At 44.1% G+C, this 21,238-nt stretch overlaps 1 protein-coding gene across 1 annotated transcript; it reads right to left on the bottom strand.

The window, feature by feature from the left end:
- Positions 1-2,556: 2,556 nt before the first annotated feature.
- SPATA31G1 (SPATA31 subfamily G member 1) lies at positions 2,557-6,213 on the bottom strand. The gene is made up of 3 exons (XM_063081688.1): positions 6,202-6,213; positions 5,271-5,943; positions 2,557-4,814 (listed from the first exon to the last, which is right to left on the bottom strand). Exons 1-3 carry the CDS (start codon positions 6,211-6,213, stop codon positions 2,557-2,559), a joined length of 2,943 nt encoding a protein of 980 aa, XP_062937758.1.
- Positions 6,214-21,238: the final 15,025 nt, after the last annotated feature.

Genomic DNA, 21,238 nt, shown 5'->3' on the forward strand with positions numbered 1-21,238 from the left:
GATAGATTTGTTTTGTTTGTTTGTTTGTTTGTTTGTTTGTTTGTTTTAAAGATGACCGGTAAGGGGATCTTAACCCTTGACTTGGTGTTGTCAGCACCACGCTGAGCGAACCGGCCGTCCGTATATGGGATCCGAACCCGGGGCCTTGGTGTTATCAGCACCGCACTCTCCCGAGTGAGCCACGGGCCGGCCCTTTTTTTTAAAAAAATTTTTTTTTTTATTAAGTTTTATTTTGTTGATATACATTGTGGCTGATTATTGCTCCCCATCACCAAAACCTCCCTCCCTTCTCCCTCCCCCCTCCCCCCCAACAATGTCCTTTCTGTTTGCTTGTCGTATCAACTTCAAGTAGTTGTGGTTGTCATATCTTCTTCCCCCCCGTTTGTGTGTGTGTGTGTGTGTGTGTGTGTGTGTGTGTGTGTGTGTGTGTGTGTGTGTGAATTTATATATTAATTTTTAGCTCCCACCAATAAGTGAGAACATGTGGTATTTCTCTTTCTGTGCCTGACTTGTTTCACTTAATATAATCCTCTCAAGGTCCATCCATGTTGCAAATGGCAGTATTTCATTTGTTTTTATAGCTGAGTAGTATTCCATTGTGTAGATGTACCACATTTTCCGTATCCACTCATCTGATGATGGACATTTGGGCTGGTTCCAACTCTTGGCTAGAAGATAGATTTGAAATACATTTTATAGGTAAAATTGACAGGGTTCACTGATGTATTAGATCAGGGAGGAGGGAGGAGTCAATGATGACAGGCTTCTAGTTTATGTATTTAGGTGGATGTTATAACCTTTCAATAGGAATGGGCACGTTAGAAGTCAGAGATAAAAGGGAAAGTAAGTAGTTTTTGAACAATTTGAATATTCTAGTAGGTTGTTGGGTATGTGAATCTGAGACCTAGAGATGCTTAAAAGTGAACATGTTTTTTGCAATATGGCATATTTAATGGAATGGGTTCAAGACATTCTATTTTTTATATATGATATTGGTAAATTGGACATCATTTTTGATGGGGGGGTTGGGGGTAGATTTTCACCTAATACCATACTCAGAACTTAGATTAACAATCTAAACATAAATATACTAAACTTAAAAGTGCCAGAAGAAAGTGTTTTAGAAGTCATAAAGTAGGGGCCGGCCCATGGCTCACTCGGGAGAGTGTGGTGCTGACAACACCAAGGCCATGGGTTCGGATCCCATACAGGGATGGCCAGTTAGGTCACTGGGTGAGCATGGTGCTGACAAACCCAAGTCAAGAGCCCGTGGCGCACTCGGTAGAGTGCTGCGCTGGGAGCGCGGCGACGCTCCCGCCGTGGGTTCGGATCCTATATAGGAATGACCAGTGCACTCACTGGCTGAGTGCCGGTCATGAAAAAACGACAAAAAAAAAAAAAAAAGGGTTAAGATCCCCTTACGGTCATCTTTTGTTAAAAAAAAAAAAAAAAGTCATAAAGTAAAATGTTGGTAGATTTAACTGCATAAAGATTCATTTAGTTTTTGTACAGTAGAAGTCATAAAACTAGACAATAAGGTACAGTTTGGGAGAAAATATGCGCAACATACACGACAGGTTGTGTTAATATCTCTTATGGACAGGATAATGGCCCCCATCATGTCCACGTCTTAATTCCTGAAACCTATGCCTATATTATTTTACCTGGCAAAGGGGATTTAAGGTTGTAGATGTAATTGAGATTGCTAATCAACTGACTCTAGGAAGAATGTCCTGGATTGTCCAGGTGGGCCCAGTGTGTAATCACAGAAATCCTTAAACATGGGAGAGGGAGGTGAAAGAGGTCAGTGATGCTATGTGTGAGGAGTCTCCTTGACTTTGCTAGCTTTGGTGATAGTGGAAGGAGGCCAATAGCTAAGGAATGCAGGCAGCCACCAGAAGCTGGGAAAGGCAAGAAGTGAATCCCATTCAGAACCTATAGAGAACATGGCCCTGCCAACCTCTTGATCTTAGCCCCATGAGACATGTGTCAGACTTACTGCAAAATAAATTTGTGGTGTTTTGTGATAATTGGTTATAGCATCAGTAGAAGAAAGCAGAGGATTGAGAAGAAATCAGATACATGGAGAACTTGTGGGTCATGTGGGTAAAGAAAGGGCCCATACCCAGGACCAAGAACACTAGACCCAGACTAGTGCTCATGTGAATGGATGCATTTTTCTGTTCATTTGCTAAGAAGTCTTTCCCACTCAAGGGCAGTATTGGGCTGTTCTCCCCTGGCCCTGCAGCCTTACCCTGGAGAGCAGGGCTGTGTAGGCTCCAGATGTAATCTGTGAAAGTCTAGAAAAGAAAGTTAAGTCTGTAGAATCCTGAGCTCTCTACTTCTGGGACCTGATCCTGAAGGGATATGGCTATAGCAGAAGTTAATTGGGAACTGACATTCCCAGTACCCTACACTACAAAGAACACATGAGTAGGATTTATCTAGTTCAGCTTGTTTATTAGGATTTCTCTTTTTGTCTCCCCATCTCCCCACCCTCAGCTGGTTTGGCTTCAGGTCTTGGGCTACTGGGTGCTAGTACTACCAGCCTTTCCTCTACTGACTAAATTTAGTGGGCAGGAGTCCACGGGTACACAGAAAGTTGGCTAACACCCTTTGGAGACCTGCGGTGAGTGGAGCCTGGGGTGTGAGAGAAGAAAGGTACTTTTCCATGTAGGCTCGAGGACAGTGTGTACAGTGGTGAGCATTCAGGATGTCACCAGCTCCTAGTTTTGCCTGTTGCTGATCCTTTGGATCTGAAGCCTTGGGGAGAAGCTGCCGGGGAAGAATAGTGTGTTGAGAACACTGTCCCCTGTGGTGAGACTTTTGGGAAAGTCTGCTTACAGGGTCCTCTGCTAGTTTTTGGGCCTGGGCAGGGTGGCTCTTCACTGTGACTGTGGATGACCTCGATTTTGTATTTTCTCCTCCATGGTCTCCTGCTTTGGGTTTTCTGGGGCTCTCTTTCTTTTTGGCTGAAGCCTTGTCCTGTCTTTTGCCTGAGGCCAAAACCTCAGGGTTTGAAGGCTCTCCCAGGTCTGGACAGTTCTTCCCAGCCTCCATGTGAACATATGGACCCTGGGATGGGACCTGGGCCACCATCTTCCCCTTTCTTGTCTCCTTCCGAGACCCGTGTTCTGCCTTGTGAGACCCTTGTGGCTGAGGCTGAGAAGAGGAGTGGGGGTGATAACATTGGAGAGCCTGGACAGGCTGAGTTACTGTGTTTGGAAGTTTTTGCAGATGACAGCTTGAAGAGTGGGGGCACAAGTTAGGGGGATTTGTCAGCTTTTGGTGGCAGGAAGAGAATCTCCAGGAGTCTGGAGTTGTAGAGCTCAGGGTAGAGGAGCTGCAAAATGGTTGACTTTGGCAAGGGGATCTAGAAGCAGGCCTCCGCTGCAGTTTCTTCAGCCTGAGTTCCAGTTCTCTACTCCAGTGCCAGGCGTGGATCCCAGGGTGGGTGAGTACCTCTGGGAAACCCTTTCCCTGGGAATGTGGAACCTCTGCCTCAGCCCCTGGGAACATCTCTTCTTTGGGTAGACCAGGCTGTGTGGGCTCAATATTCAAAGCTTCAGCTAGGGTGGGAGGCCAGGATACTGGCTTTAGGGGATCCACTGCTGAAGGGCTGGGGCCCTGGGGGACCTCTCTTTGTGCCTTTCTCTGCACAAATTCAAGGTCAATGTGTGGCTGTGGTAGAGGAGCAGGGAGTGAGCTGGGGGCTGGGAGCTCAGTGGCCCAGCACTTCTCTCTCTGCTCTGCTTCTTCCTCAGGTTTGCAGTTGCATTGGTCTCCGGTATGCTCACTTATGTGGGACTTCAAAACAGAGTTTGGGGGTGGGCTGGGGCCCCAAACCAGGGACAAAGGAAAACAACAGTTCTCTTTCTGCTCCATATCTGCCCCAGCAGGTTCAGGGTCAGACAGTACTCCCAGGGGACTGGCTCTATGCAGGTCTTGGGGTAAACTGCAAGCTGGGAGCTCAGAGGAGTTTTTTTTCCTTTTTATGCCCCCACATTTAGCCTCAGAATCAAACAGGACCCCCATGGGACTAATTCTGAGGGGCTCCAATACAAGAGCTGGGGATGGGCTGAGGGCCAGAGATGGGGGCTCAGAAGCCCAGGAATTCCTGGAATGCTCAATGTCCTTCCATGTAGCTTTTGATGTAGTGAGGCCTTCCACAGGATTGATTCTGTGTGGCTCTATAAGGGGGGCTAGAGGTGCTCTGTGGGCAGGGTCTGGGGAGTCAGACACCTGGAGGTCCTCTCTCTGCCTCATGGTCTCCCACAAAGCTTTGGACTCAGTCAGGACTCTCTGGGGGCACGTTGCTAGAGACTCCAGTAGACAAGCTGAGGGAAGGCTCGGAGATGAAACTGTGTCTGCAGGCACCCAAAGATTTTCTCTACCTTGCATGGTATTCCGTGGAGTTTCAGATCCTGATGGGACACATGCAGGGCTGGTACCGTAGAGCCTTGGGTTGAGATCCAAGGCTGAGTTTTCCCTGCATCCCCACTGGGGTTCATATCCAGGTGGATCTTCTAGGGGACTCTTTCCCTGGAGTTTTGGCAGGGAGTCTAGGGGAGAACAGGGGGTTGGCATTGGAGACTCAGAGGCCTGAGGGTTCTCTCTGTATCCCATGGCTCCCCAAAAGTCTTTAGGTACAGAAAGTTTTTCGGGTCTGACTTTTTTGGGTTCTAACAGAGAAGCTGGGGGTGGGCAGGGGGCTGGCATTGGGGGCTCAGATGGTTGGGGGCCCTCTTTATGTTTTGTAGTTCTCCACTGAGTCTCATATCCTGGTGGAACTCCCAGGGGTCTAGTTCCATGGGGCTCTGTCATGGGGACTAGGGATTGGCAAGGGACCAAGACTCGGGGCTCAGAGATCTGAGAGTTCTCTTTCTGCCCCATGATTTCCCAGAGGGTCTTAGATACATACAGGCCTCCTGTAGGGCTGACTCCCTGAAGTTCTGGCAGGGAGGCTGGGGTTCGGCTGGGAAATGGCATTGCTGGCTCAGAAACTTTGGGGTTCTCGTTTTGCTCCACAGTCCTCCATTGGGCCTCAGACCTAGTCAGGACTCCCCGAGGACTAGAGGGATACAGCAGAGATCCCTCTGCAGAGGCAGAGGGTAAATCTGGATCGTGTTGTTGGAGGCTGGGGTCCCATGGCATCCCCCACCAGGACTCAGATGAGAAGAGCTTGGAGGGCTTGGTTCTTTGGAGTTCCAGCTGTGGGTATAGGGCTTGATCCTCTGAGACCCAAGGGACCTCTTTTTGCTGTGTAAGCCACTGTGTGTGTGGCTCATTGTCAGATAGGACTCCCTTGTGGTCCAGATGGAGGGGTGGTGATGGGACAGGAGGGGAAGATGGAGGTGGAAATAGCTTAGGATTGGGGGCCATCCGTTCCAGGTCTTCCATGGTATGGGCTCTATGGGTAGGAAACTGGGTTGTGGAGCAATACTGGGAAAGCAGCAGATTGGACCTAGGCAGGAAGGCAAGCTTGTTGAAGAAGACAGAAGGACAAACACATAACTTCATGGGAGAGGGGCCACCTGAGCTCAGGAAGATGGCTTCCAAGGACTCGCTGTGCAGAGAGGGGAGGCCCCAGAAGAGCTGGCTTCTTCTCTGCTGCAGGTGGCTCCCTGATGCTATCTTATGTCTCAAAGGTAGGTTAGTCAGGATCTGGAAGATGGGAAAGGGTCTGGAAGGCCTTGGGGGCTCTGTGAGTATTTGCTGTGATGTTTCTGTGGCCTTGGACCCACAGGATGGCTGTGGTGGGGCTGAAGTGGCTTGCTCTCCAATAGGAGTATCTTTGGAAGGAGAACATGGCTTCAGTGGATCCAGAGATACCTCCTCTTCTTCCTCCTCCTCTTCCCCCTCTTCTTCATCTTCTTCCTCCTCCTCTGATTTCTGCTTCAGTAGGCGACCAAGGAAGGCCACATGGTACAGAAGTGGTAGGCCCTGGGGAATAGAGAATGATACTATTGGGTTTGAAGCCTTTTCAGAGACACAGGTCTGTCATGAAGCCCTCAACCTCTGCTCCACATCCAGAGTGAACAGTCACTCATGTGGGCTCCTCATCCAGTGTTAATGGTCATTACCCAGTCATCATTTAGAGATCAGCATTTCCTCCTGTAACTCTACTTCACTCACTCGGCTTCAAATCCAGTGTCACTGGTGACTAACCCAGCCTCACATCTGGGACTTATAGTCACTCACCTGGGCCCACATCCATACTGGTGACCCCTCATCTGACCTCACAGGTGGTATCAACAGTCATTCACCCAGCTGTACATCCATGGTCAGAGGTAACCCACCTTGCCTTGTATCATGCCCCCAGAACACCAGGACTGGAGCTGTCGCCACTTCCAAAGCTGCCACCATCTCTGGATCTGCCAAACCATGAACAAGAATAGTGTCACTAGATTCCCTGGACTCTGGAGGCAGCTATTACCACAGTGCCTGCAGGCTAAGACACGGGTCAGCTGGCCCCAAAGAAGACCTATCTCCCCCTCAACCCCGAGTAGATCCTTCAGCAGCCATTCCATTCTCCTCAGCCTAGTGGCAGTTTATCCTGAGGTCATCACTGCATCACAGAACAAAGAACTCCCATCCCCCACATGGGCTCAGGCCTAACAGCCTTCTTGAATTTAAAGCCAAAAATTGCTTCCATTAGACAACTCATACTTTGTACAGTGAAATCTGGATGATCCCCTTTTGTCTTGATTGCCAGTCAGAATTATGCTTTAGGCATTGTGATTAAGGACATGTTTCTAGCACCAAACCGCCTTATTCGAATCTTAGCTCTGCTATTTCCTATCTGTGAACCCTTAGTCAAACTACTTAATGTTTCAGTGCCTCAGTTTTATCATCTATAAAATGGGGGATAATGTTAATACCACTTAGGGTTGTTCTGAACATTAAATGAATAAATTATATGCTTAGAATAATAAATACCTGGTACATAGTGTATACCATAGTAAAAATTTATTTAACGTTCCTGATTATAAGCCTCATTCCATCTTTAATAGATAGGGATCTATCGTCTTTTTTATGCTCATGTCAGCTGTGAACTGTCTTATTTAACTTTAGGTTGCCTGAGATCTTTTTGAGAAGCAACATGTTAAGGATGACAAATAGACCAAATGTGCTTGACTATTTCTCTTCATTTGCTCCTCTTTCTCCAAAAACTCCCACTCTTCCATGTCAACTCTTCCTTTCAGGCCAAACTTCAATTTCTGCCTTTCCAATTACAATTTAACAGCTCCCCCTATGCCCCCATCAAAGGCCAACTTATTCTGGTAGAAAGAGTGCTGAGCTGAAATTGAGGAGATGGGTTCTCTAGCTCTGTTACTGATTGGTCATGTGGTCTTGAGAAACCAAGAAAGGTTTCTCCATTCGTACCATGAATTGGACTAGATTCATTTATTTGACATACATTTATTGAATGCCTATTATGAATCAGTTATATCGCTCAGTCTTGAGGCAATAGAAGTGACAGAATCTCTGCACTAAAGTAGGTCCCATTTCAGTGGGGGAAATGGTCAAGTAACAGACAATGAAAATAGAGAGATGCATAAGGTATTATGGGGGCAGAGAAGAGATATCTGTCTTTTTAAGCAACTTTTTCAGTTGCTTGTTGCGAGGTGCTTCCAAGAAGAGATGATTAATGCTTGCTTTGGTGAACCAAGAAAATGAGGGTGTAGTGTAGGGAGTGAGAGGAGGACAGTCCAAGCAGTAGGAACAGCCTCGATAAGGTGCTAGGGCAAAGAAAGCATGTTTAGTACAGAAATTTGAAGGTATTTCAGTGTGGTTGTAGCAAAGGGTAGGGCTTAGGGAAGTCATAGAAAATGAACCTGGAAAGACAAGATCACAAAGGGCCCTGAATACCACGCTAAGAGGTTGGAAATCTATCATGAAGGTGGTGGGAAACCATTGAAAAGTGTTTTTCTGTTCTGTTTTGCTTTGCTTTTTTGGTGGCTGGCTGGTACAGGGATCGCACCCTGAAAAGTTTCAAACAGGGAAATGACAGGGTCAAATTTGTGTCTTACAGAGCACAGAGACTAAATTGCAAGTGTTAGGGGACTCTTGCTTTAGATACAGCAAAACAAAAAATGAGGCCTGAACCACGGCAGTGATGGTGGGAACTGAGAAAAATGGATTCAAGTATAATTCCAAAGATGTAATTGATTAGGCTTAGTTACCAATGGGATGCAGTGGGGGAGAAAGTAAGTTGACAATGACTCCAGGGTTTCTGACTTGGAAAACTGGATGTATGTTGGTGCCATTTTACTGAGATTGGGAACACAGACCTGGGAACCAATTTAAGGTGGTGGTGGGGGGGTGATGGCTTCCATTTTAGATGTTTCAATTTGAGGTTCTTTGACACATGGATCTGAAGCTTGGGAGAGCAGTCTATGGGTGAGATGTAGATTAGACATCTGGCAGCATATATGCAGCAGCTGAAACCATAGAAGAGAATAAAGATGAACTACTGATATGTAACATTTGAGCAGTGTGGCCAGCAGTGTTTTTTTAAAAACTTGAATGAGTAGCCAATATTGTAAATCAGTAGATTGTACATACTAATCAATATTTCCAACTTAAAATCTGGCAGCACTGGACTTGCATTCCCACAAAGGAAAGACCATTCAGAGCTAAGTAGCATTTGTTCCCTTTGGAATGGACATGTGCCATGTGCTCTCCAGTTCACTGCAGTTCTCACCATGTTCTTATAGTTAATGCCAAGACTAAAGGCTAGTTGCTGTTTATCATTATGTCTGTAATTTTGTTTTATTGCACTTGTCCATTTGTACTCATTTGTATTACCTGCCTGGTATTTGAGTTTGCAACCTCTGGATGAAGAAGGTAAGTTGAGACCTGGTGGGAAACAGAGAAGGCAATACTGAATACTTATTCTTTGCTTGTTAATTTTCATATATGGCAAGATAATTGACCAGGTTATTAATTTCTGTCTCCTACTCCTTGCCAGAGAAGACGCACAGTAGGATAAAAAGGTAACTAACTCTCCTTTCTTTCTATAATTCTGGGTTTCTTGTCCCATGGAGTTGTTAATGGATTTTGCTTTTTCTTTTCCTAAACCAAAGCTGCAAAACATCTGTTCTACAATTTTATCCAGGCTTTTGTGTGGGAGGGGAATTTCATTTAGCTGGGTGTTCTTGAGAAGGAGAAGATGGAGGAGGTGCTGAGTTGAAAGAAGAGGAGTTGCCCAAGAATAGCAGTGGACCCAAGGACTTCAGAAAAGAGATGCAGCGATGGGTTCCATGAGTGGCAGGATCTGTACAGAAGTCCTCTAGGAGGCAGCAAATGTTCTCAATGGGCAGAACTTTGGGCAGTGCACTTGGTTGTGCACTTTGCCTGGAAGGAGAAATGGCCAGATGTGCGATTAAATACTGATTCATGGGCCGTAGCCAATGGTTTGGCCGGATGGTCAGGGACATGGAAGGAACATGATTGAAAATTGGTGAAAAAGAAATTTGGGGAAGAGGTATGTGAATGGACCTCTCAGACTGGGCAAAGGGTGTGAAGATATTCGCTTCCCATGTGAATGCCCATCAAAAGGTGACCTCAGCAGAGGAGGACTTTAATAATCAGGTGGACAGTATGACCCATTCTGTGGATACTAGTCAGCCTCTTTCTCCAGCCACCCCTGTCATCACCCAGTGGGCTCATGAGCAAAGTGGCCATGGTGGCAGGGATGAAGGTTATGCATGGGCTCAGCAACATGGACTTCCACTCACCAAGGCCGATCTGGCTACAGTGACTGCTGAGTGCCCAATCTGCCAGCATCAGAGACCAACACTGAGCCCCCGATATAGCACCATTCCTCGGGGTGATCAGCCAGCCACCTTAGCTTCCATCATGGAAGGGGCAGCGTTTTGTCCATACTGGAATAGATACTTACTCTGGATATGGATTTGCCCTCCCAGCACAAAATGCTTCTGCCAAAACTACCATCTGTGGACTCATGGAATGCTTTATTCACTGTCATGGCATTCCACACATCTGACCAAGGAACTCACTTCACAGCTAAAGAAGTGTGGCAATGGGCTCATGCTCATGGAATTCATTGGTCTTCCCCTCTTCCCCATTATTCTAAAGCAGCCGGTCTCACGATAGACACGTGTGTGTGTGTGTGTGTGTGTGTGTGTGTGTGTGTGTGTGTGTGTGTGTGTGTGTGTGTGTGTGTGTGTGTGTGTGTGTGTGTGTGTGTGTGATAGAGGTATGTGTATGTATATCTCCTCTCGGAAGGACTCATTTGGGTGTGACAAAATAAAATTCAACAGGCATAAACAAAATGGGAAAGTATTGACTCATAACTGCACAGTCTAGAAGGACTGTGCCTTGGATTGAATTGTGTCCCCCGAAGTCCCTATACTAGAAACTTAACCTACACTATGAAAGTGTTAAGAGTGGGAAATCCTATTATGGTGATAGAAAGGTGGGGCCTTGAAGAAGTGATCAGATTGTGAGGACCATGCTCTAGTAAATGAATTAATAAGTTGATGGTTTAATGATGATCATGTGTGTGGTTCTGAGGGAGTGTGGAATTAGCTCTCTCTCTGCTCTGCCAGTCTTACCATGTGACACCGTGCATTGCTGTAGTCATTTCACCAGATGTGTTCCCTGGACTTTGGACTTCCCAGCCTCTGAAACTGTAAGCAATAAATTTCATTTTCTTACAAATTACCTGGTTCCAGGTATTTTGTTATAAGCAACAGAAATGGACTGATACAGCTGGCTTTAGGTAGTAGGGTTGACGCAGGGTCTCAATTCAGTGTCATCAAGTTTCAGTTTCCCTTTCTTAGCACACTGTCTTCTATGCTGCTTTCATTTTCAGATTTTGCATGGTAGGTTTAAATGAAGCTGAAAACCGGTTGCTCTGACAACAGTCCCTGCAAAAGTCTTGTGCCTTACAGGCTCTGGTTGGCCACATACCCATTCCTGAATTACTCACTGAACTATGCACAGGAATCCTTCTGACAGGCCCAAGCCACATACACGCCCTCGGAGTAAGGATGTGGAAGAAAGACTGCTCCACCTGTGCATGGACTGATATTGAAGAAGTGGGAGTGGTAGTTCCTCTAGAGAACATAGAGATACCATTTCCAGAAAGGTGTATGAATGCTGGTATCAAAATAAAATAAAATATGACAGGTGTCCACTATGACTCTCTCTCACTTCCCCCTTCTGTTTTCTGGCCCAGAGCCATGTCACTGCCCTTTTAGGATCTGAAGTTAAAATATGAATGCAGATTCTCTGAAGGCTGGGGAAGGTTCTGGAGGGGGCCCAGGGCAGTGATCTTGAAGAGGGGGAAATCTACGGGAGACCCAAACATCCATATGGATAGACCATTTGATGACTTAGACTCTGAATTCCTAGACCTTTTCATCTCAGAGTACTTTACTTCTGTTCCGATCCAGCTATGGCCATATCCTAAGCCTCAGCATCAGGAACTGCTCTGCCTTCTGAAATAATACAGTCTGGCTTCCTACCCTGTGACTTCAACCTCCAGGTTTGCCCGAAGATGCCAATTCTTCAACCTTGTCAGGTCCTCCACTTCATCAGTCCTTCCACTTTTTCCCTGTCCATGAGCAAGCACTTACTTTTGTTCTTCCCTCTACATGGTAGACTTCATGGTCCATCACTTAGTCAATATCTCATACACTTCCCAATCCATTCTCCTTTCATCATTTCTACCTGGCAAAATCTCAGCTCTCTGCCTGTGCCGGATATGCCCTCTAGGAAGTGGTTCAGCCCTGTTGGATAAAATAACTCATCCTACTTAGTAAAATCTATCCTACTCAAAATAAATGTAAACCTTCTTCACTTTCCTCAACTTCTTTTCCCTGGCCCCCAGTGGATATGCAAGACAACCACTTCTCAGAGGAACCAGAAGCCATCAGATGGGAACTTTTCATCACCGAAAACTGTTGCAGGGGGCTGGCTGGTTAGCTTAGTTGGTTAGAACATAGCGCTAATAATACCAATGTCCAGGGTTGGTCCCTGTATCGGCCAGCAGCAGCCAAAAAGCAAAAACAAAAATAAAAGAACTGTTGGGTCTGATCTTTCCTGCTACTGTGAAAAGTGGCAGGGAGACCTTCCTTGACTCTCCCAAGCTGAGATGGGAGACCTTATCTCCCCTCTCCCCGTCTCCCACATCACTTAACACACTAGGTTGTAATTAGTGTCTTAATTATGTGCCTTTCATGAGGGCAGAGACCTTGTCACTCAGTTCACTGCTCTAACCTCAGCAACTGGTGTTCAGAACTCCCTGGGTGAATGAATGAGCGACAGACGGGATTTCTGTGGGGGAGGGGGGAATCCTCAGGGGTGCGGCCTGGGCGCTCTCCTCAGGCTTCCAGTGGCTGCCTCGCCCGACATCTCTTCTGGATGATGAATCCTTTTTTTCCTTGAGACAAGATCTGGGCACTTAAGCTCACAGCCGAGATCGAGTGCGGCACCCAAGGGCCTTGCCGCTGCAGGCCGGCGGGGCCTACTGAGTAGCTGGGCCTGGTACCGGCCTCAGAGCCTCTCTGCGAAGCCGCAGCCTCGGCCACCTTCTCGGCAGGACTCGCCCGTTCTCCCCTCTCCATCTTCATTCCCTTCTTCCATCCCTCCCCCTCCATAGGGATGCAGAGTCAAGGGCCCGGCCAGCTGCCTAGCTCCCGCTGCCACATCGGCTTGGAACGGTCTTGTCCAGTGCCCCTGAGAGGCCAGTGTCCTGGAAATGACAGGAATGCTCAAAAGGACAACGAGATCTCACAAAGCCTCTCCTCTGTGAGATGTCAGTTTCTCAAACTCTCTGTGGGGGGTGACCACAGGAGGGATGATTGATGCCCACAGTCCTGGGGGAGTCGCTTCAGAGTGTCGAAGGGAGATGTGGGGCCATGGTTTCGGTGGCAGGCCAGTGGAAATGGAGGGTGGGAGCTCCCAAAAGGCCCATGGGGCAGAGCGTCAGTGGCCAGAGATGAGACCGAGTCCCGAGGGCAGAGGCAGATCCATGTGTCCTGCCTCTGGAGGCTGAGCTGTGATGAGGCTTCTAGCAGACAGGACAGGCCGCAAGATTCTAGAAGGGAGGAACATCTAGGTAACTGCCTTCAAATCTCAGGTATTAGTACATTACTGCAATTTTTGAGAAGCTTCTATTTGTCAGGTCCTATGTTTGGCAGGAACTCTAGCTATGTCCCACTACAGTTGGTAGGAAATACTGTTACTTCTTTTAGTTTTTCCCATTATGATTATACTATATACTGGGAAGATATGAAAAGGTAGAAGGAAGAATTCCATCAACTTCCAGTCTTGAAACAATTTCCATAGAAATTTAATTCATTTTTCTTTTTAGACTTTGTTATTCATATTTTTACATTGTTGAAATAATATGTAGGGTCTTTTTTAAAGGTATGAAAGCAGTTAAGACTTTATCATAAACCTTTTCTACACACTGTAAACTTTTCCTAAACATCATTTTTAATGGCTATAATATTTTCTGAAATAGTTATACCATATTAATTTAAATACTCTTAGTTTTTTGTTTTTACTTTTAGATGGTTTCCAATTTTTTTGATACCATAAGACTTGCTTAACGTCTGTACATAATTGTATTTGCTTATAAACTTTTTTTTTTTTTTTCTTAACTATTTCTTTTTTAATTGATTTTTTTTTCTGCCCAGTTATGACAATGGAATGGGAAACCACAATTACAATTCACAAATGGTGGCATGAAAAACAACACACACCGCATCAGGAATTGCACCAAACCCTTTCCTTTTTATTCACTCAAAAGAGAGTCCAATGCACAAGTGGTTTTTTTTTTTTGACCGGTAAGGGGATTGTAACCCTTGGCTTGGTGTTGTCTGCATCATGCTCACTCAGCCAGTGAGCGCACCGGCCATCCTCATGTAGGATCCGAACCCGTGGCCTCGGCGCCACCAGCGCCAGCCCTGCACAAGTATTAAATATGAGCAGTCATTTTTTTTCTTAGAAAGGGGACAATCATTTATAATGGCAGCTCTTTTACAATTCCAGGAAGTGGTTTTGATATCATAAATTGTAGGAATAGAAAGCATAACAAACTTGGAGGGCAAGACTTGTCTTGAATTTCAGATTATTTCCTAACCCTGAGTTCCAGCTTGGGTCACTGTGCTTCTCTCTCTTCTTAGGTGAGTTAGCCACTTGTGTGGTTAATTATTTCAGTATTGACTTCTCCTATGAGCTACAATCTCATAAATCCAGTTGCTGACTAAACATCCCTGAGCTTGATTTCCATGTACCTCAGGCCTAACATCTTCATCATTTACGGCATTATCTTCTTCTGTCCCAACCTACTCTTCCTGTTATATTCCCCAAATGAATATCACTTAGTCACCCAGGCAAGAAACATAGGAGCCATTCTACACTGCTTCCCCTTCATCCTTCCTATAAGTAGTCACCAGCTTTTGCTAATTTTATCTGCTCTTTCTCAGATCTGTCTCTTCTTCCCATCCTTACTGTCACTCTGGTAGTCCAGGACCTCAGTAGCATCCTAGCTGATCTCCATTTCTCTAGCTTTGTCCATCTTAAATCCTTTCCCCTCACTACTACCAAAGCAATCTACCTAAATCAAAACTGACCATGATACTCCCTCCCACTTAACATACTTCAGTGAGGCCATACTTCCTACATGGTATACAGAGCCCTCCACCTGCTATCTCCCTCTACTTCTTCAGCTTATCTTGCCCTTTCCTGCTCTGCATTTATTATTCTGATGATAGAGGGTGCTTGAAGTTTCTCCATGCTGTTCAGTGTTTTCATGTCTTTGCTCATGATTTTGATTTCTTAGTCTGGAATATTCTCACCACTTTTTTCCACTGGCTAATTTTTAATTGTCCTTCTAGCCCAACTAAGGCATCATCTCCTTGGAAACTGTATTAGTCTGTTTCTGTTGCTTATAACAAAATACTTGGAATGGGTACTTTGTAAGAAAATGAAATATACTGTTTACGGTTTCTGAGGCTGGGGTCCAAAGTCCAGAGAACACATCTGGTGACGGTCTTCTTTGGTGGTGGCTTTACAGCAATGCAAGGGTCTCACATGGCAGGAAATGGTGGTGCAGAGAGAGAAAGAGAGACTCTCACATACTGTCCTTTTAAAGTCCTTAGAACACGCCCATGACCACCATTATTAATCCATTTATTATAGCATTGTCCTCAGAATCTAATCACCTCTTCTAGGCCCCACTTTTCAATTACCTTAATAAGACTTTCCACCCTCTTTACATTGTCACAGTGGAGACCAAGCCTCCAACACATTAAACTTTGGGGGACACAATTCAATCCACTTCATTCCGCCCCTGGCCCTGCAAAACTCATGTCCTTTTCACATACAGGAACCTACCCTGAAGGTCTGGGTTGACCTAAATGACCCTTCTTTCTGCTTTACATAGTGCTTATCTCTGTCTTTTCAGTTAAAACATTTTAAAGCACTTTAAACGTATTTACTTCATATACTATTTCTTATAATTTCAACATCAGCAGTCCGTGTATGTCTTATTTTTCAATTTGTAGTCTCTTGATTCTTTCTCATGGAGGTCTGTTTCCTCATATGTTCGATATATTTTATTAGGAGCTCATGTTTGATTAAACTTTAGCTTTGGAAATCCTGGAGGGCCTGGTCTGAGATGATTTGCCATGGTTTCTCCTATGTGCTAGGGGACAATACCAACCTAGAACTATTCCTATTTATTTCTTGGATTGGGGTCCCTCAGACTGAATGTGGTATAAATTCAAATGCCAGAATGGCATGAGACTAGGGCTATGATTATAAATGATTAGGGAAAATTATTAATAATATTATTAATCTTTTCTACCTAGTTTTCCCAATTTTGTCTATTTCTCAAATCTGTCTCTCCTCCCCATTCTTACTGTCACTAGAGACAGACTGGTTTTCTTGTTAGTTCTTGTAGCTAGCATGCAGATTTTTCTGTTTACCTCTTCAATATAAGATATAGCCCTTTTGGATGCCTGGCTTTATGTGCAGTTCTTAGATTCAACACCTCTACTTTGTTAAGTCTAAATACTAATACTTAGTGGTGCTGATAACCAGCAAAACTTTATATTTCTAGGTTGGGCATAATTTTAGCACAGCCCTGTAGGGAGGTGTGCCACAGTACAATGACTTCATGAATGAGAGAGTCTTAGGTAGACCCTAAATAGTATCTTAGGTGGATCCTTAAGATTGTTCAGAGTACTTGCAGGAGAGCAGAGTCCTCCAAGAGCCATTCATCAGTCACCTTCCCTTCTCAGGTGTCTCTGGGTCAAGTATTTCCTTTATGCTTGAGCTGATCTGGAGAGCAATGCTGAAATGATAGAGTCTAAGCTCTGTACCCACGAGATAAAATCCTGTTAGACAGAGTTTACATGTACTTGTTGGTCTGAGATTCTTTGCCCTTTTCAGTAAAGGACTACTGACTAAAAATCAATTGAGGATCACATACAGAAAAACTTTATTTGGGTTTTTCAAGTAAGAAAACATAGAAACTATTTTAATCCATTTTAAAAATGAATTTCAAGGAAAGAACACAGAAATTCATTAATTCAATGTAGAAATCATATTATTCATATATAATAAATGTATGCAACTTGCCTAGAGAGAGGAGAATGCGAATTGGGTTCCAGTCCGTCATTCGTTTCTTGTCTTTTCAGTATCAATGCAGAGGGAAGAAGAGTAGCAAAGAGGAGCAGTTCTGTCTATTTAGTCCAGAACTCGCAAGGGTTAACCTTAATCTGTACTTGCCAGGAGGGCCCTTGTTCACAGTCTCTCAGGATATCAGCTGTTAGAGCCCGTCCCTCTCAGAAAACAAAGCTCTCAGTGGGGAAGCTCATAGGAATCAGAACCTAGAAGCTTGTCAGATTCCCTGCTCTGCCCATCCCTGGGAAGGACCAGTGGGTCTTGCCCACTAGGCGGCCACGTGAGATGCAGTGGAAGGAATATCTGGAGGTGAACCTTTTGAGTCCTGATTTTGGACAAATTGTTTAACTTCCCTGAGACTCAGATTCCTCCTTGAGTTACACTTGGCCTGTATCCCTCACAACGTGGTTATGAAGATCATAGGGGATAATGTGTAAGAAAGCACTTTTAAGTATAATATGTTGTTAAATACTTGACCCTGTTGATTGTTGTCATTGACCACTTGACATTGTGTACATAGCTCGGGGCTCTCACAGTCTAGTCTTTTTTTTTTTTTTTTTTTTTTTAAAAGATGACCGGTAAGGGGATCTTAACCCTTGACTTGGTGTAGTCAGCACCACACTCAGCCAGTGAGCGAACTGGCCATCCGTATATGGGATCCGAACCCGGGGCCTTGGTGTTATCAGCACCGCACTCTCCCGAGTGAGCCACGGGCCGGCCCACTCAGAGTCTAGTCTTCCAAGAGCCTCCTCCTATGGTCTGTTTTACTCAGCCTCCTCTATGATCCCTTTACTCCTGCCTTCACCACATGTGACTGAGTCTCCTGGTTTCCCAGCTTGGAGAGCTTATCAGAAAGGAGCTCATGTGACACTGGACCTGCTTGCTTTGGAAAAACAGGTATTGGTTAATCTCTTCTCCTTTTCTGTACCCTTCTTCCTAGCATGGCCTATGTAATCCCAGGGCCTTAATGCTGCCAGGGTTGACATGGGATGGGAAGCCCGTAGGGAAGGGAATATGAAAGAAAGCTCTGGCATGAAGAATAAAGGAAGTGTCATGAAGTCAACGATGTGGGGGAATGTGACTCCCGCCAGGCCTGCTGGACCCTCCGATCCTCATTCTGCTCCTGGCTACAGCTTGTACCTCCTGTCTTTTGCAGCCATTTAGGCCAACTTCTTGACGAGGGCAGCTTGCAGCTAGATCTGAGCTGGGAGGATCACAATAGAGCAACTGTAGAAGCTGACCTCCTGCTGTTTGGGGCGGCTGGGGGAGACACTGCTCCCTCCGTGTCCCCTTTGGCTTCCACAGCTCCTCTGCCTGAGTCCTCTCCATATCTTTGGCCTCTACCCTCTCACCAGACCCTCTAGAAAACCTCTCTGTTTGACCCCTCTCAACACTGCCTTATTTGTCCACCTGTTAGCCTGAGGATCCTACAGAGGCCCATCTTGCCACACCATACCCCATCTCAGCCTTCTTCACTCTCCCTTGTTTTGATTGTACCCCAACTTCCCAGTGGTCTCTACTCCCACATCAGTATTTTTATTCCCATCACTGGCTGCCTCTCTGCCACTAGAGGTCACTTCACCACGTGCCCCCATATTATCACTGACTTATTTTACTTGTCCTCCTACAGCTTTATCTCTCCCATCTTCAGAGCTCTCTTCCTGCTCCGTCTTCCTTTCTCTTCAATTAACCTTCTTTGACTTCACCCCTGACTTTTCCAACTTTGCCACCAGGGTCTCTGCTACTAGATACCTCCACTCCCAACTCCCCCATTTTCACTTTCAAGACTGGGCTTCTCTTTGTTAATCAGTCTCTTTATTTCCCTCCCCACCAGGTGTCTTTTGGCCACCGAATCCTACTTTCTTGATAGTGTCCTTTCTTATTCAACTGTCTTCCACCCCTAACATTTGCCTTTCCCCCTCTTCCTTCAGAGAACACTCCGATCTTGTTCTCTAGCCAGACCTCACTTTGTGTCTGGACCTTGACCCCATCATCTCTCAGGATAGAAACCTTTTACCCATAGAATTTTATTCATTTAAAAAATATTTATTTAAAAATTAAGATATAATTCCCCCTATATATAATTTCACCATAGAATTCAACCCTTTAAAGTGTACAATTCAGTAGTTTTTTAGTATACCCACAAGGTTGTGCAATCATCACCACCATCTAATTCCAAAACATTTTCAGCATCTCGACAAGAGGTGTGCTCATTAACACAGTCCCCATTTGTCTCTTCCCCAGCCCCTGCAATCACTAATCTACTTTCTGTCTCTATAGACTCGCTTGTTTCTTAATTTCCTTTTTGGATTGTTCATTTGTAGTGTATAGAAAAACACAACTGATATATATATATATTTTTTTAATATTTTTTTTAAAAATACATTTATTAACCAATGTTAACACATTAAATGAATCTATATATTGCTAGTCAGAGCAGCTTACAAAATGCCAGAATGCGTCATAGAACTGGACAGCCACAATGAGTAATTACAATGTGCATAGTGGCTAAGCTCAACACCTGGATACAGCTTTATGATTTGCAGAAAGTTTTCAATAATGATTCCTAAAACAATCAATTTTAATTTTACCTAAAACTTTTACAAAACCAGGCCACAATCTCTTTTTTTAATTTTGTTTTTTTTTTTAAACACACAGTTTTCACACTGTAGTAACTTGAAATGTGCAACCGTGTCAACAGAGACGAGAAAGCCAGAGTAACACGAATCTCACTCTCATGCAGCTATCAGTTAATGTTACATACTCTGGAATGATTTTACACCAAAATATTTCCACAACAACTTGCTCTCATAGGGGTGGATCGAAGTTTTAAAACTCGAAAAACAATTAAAGAAGGTGAAGCGATCCTGGCCATGACACCTCCATCAGCACCAGGCACCCTGGCGAGGCCGACGACCACACAGCAACAAGGGGCAGTGACGCCAAGTTACCACGTGACTTAGTACGTGGTAGGAAATGGGGCTCCGGGGCAGGGTTACAAGATATTGTGCACCATTTGGCAGTAGTTTCTCAATTAACTTGTGTCACCACCATCTGCAACAGCATCAAGATTGGATGGATGATATTTCACAGAAGACTTAGTTACCTTTTTATCTTTAGAGTGACCCTGACAAACCTGGAGAAAACTTTTTAAAAGGCTTTTCTCCTGAGTCTTTCACTTCAATTGTGAGTAATTGCTTTAATAAATATCAAATGTCTAAATAAATATTTACAAATTATTTCTCTAACCTCAAAAAATAACTAAGTGATACATGGGAATTTGACTTGATCTAAAATCAGTCTTTGAAAAAAAAACATAAATTGTGAGATATTTTTAAAGAAAAGTAATTTAAGTTTTCCTGGCTGTATTTTATATAACTATGTATAAAAAAAAAACATTATTCAACTATCGATCCATTCCTATTGGTAATGCTTCTTAATCCAGACATTCCGCAAAATACAGACTTTTTACAAATCACGGCATCTTTAATACAAGGAAATTAACATGCATTATTCTTCATTCTGTGTACAGTGATGGAGTTCATTAGTAGGCAATGACCCATTACTACAAACATAACGGCTTCTGTGAAACTTAAGTGCTTTCTTTCCTTTTAGTATTAACTTCTGACACACGAGGTGACACCAGATAACAGGCAGTTTGATGACATTTGGGGAGGGGAGGGAAGCATTAAAGAAATCTGTATGCCTCATCTAAAATTTCACATATGGATAAAGGTAGTTTTTGGTTTTTCATTTTATTTTTGTTGTTTATTTTGTTACAAGCACTCATGTTAGGAGGACAATGATGAAATGTGCAAACTTTAAAGTTTAAATATTCATTTTCTCTAAGATCCAGCTCAGTAAAAGATTACCCCAGTTCCCTGCAATTTTAAACTACAAGATCAAAGCTAATAATTTCACAACTGATATTTTTGTGTTGATCTTGTACCCCAAAACTTTGTTGAATTCAGTTATTATCTGTGGTATCTTTCTTGTGGATTATTTGGGATTTTCTATAGGATCATGTCATCTGTGAATAGAGATAGTTTCACCTCTTCCTTTCCAATTTAGATGTCTTCTTTTTCTTTTTTAATAGCTCTAGCTAGAACTTCCATTACAATGTTATAGCAGTGGTGACAGCGGGCACCCTTGTCTTGTTCCTTATCTTAGGGGGGAAACTTTCACTATTGAGTATGCTGCTAGCTGTGGGTTTTCCATAAATACCTTTTGTCATATTGAGGAATGTTCCCTCTATTCTTAGTTTTTTGAGTTTTTATCATAAAAGATTGGATTTTGTTAGATGCTTTTTGTCAACTGAAATAATCCTGTGGTTTTCCCTTTATTCTATTAATGTGATATATTACCTGGATTGATTTTCTTATCTTGAACCACCCCTCCATTCTTGGTATGAATCTCACTTAGTTATGGTGGATAATCCTTTTAATGTGCTGTTGAGTTTGATTTGACAATATTTTGTTGAGGATTTTTGCATCTATATTTATAAGGGATATTGGTCTGTAATTCTCTTTTCTAATGATATCTTTTTCTGGTATCATGGTAGGGATGA

This window comes from Cynocephalus volans, chromosome 17, assembly GCF_027409185.1.
Source record: "Cynocephalus volans isolate mCynVol1 chromosome 17, mCynVol1.pri, whole genome shotgun sequence".
NCBI classification, from domain to species: domain Eukaryota; kingdom Metazoa; phylum Chordata; class Mammalia; order Dermoptera; family Cynocephalidae; genus Cynocephalus; species Cynocephalus volans.

What these genes read in the sequence shown, in the direction of transcription:
- SPATA31G1 (XM_063081688.1), bottom strand. An exon ending in CAATGAGCCACACACACAGT is followed by an intron (nt 4,815 to 5,270) that starts GGCTTACACAGC and finishes CCATGACAGAGC; the next exon opens with CCCATGGAACTAGACCCCTG.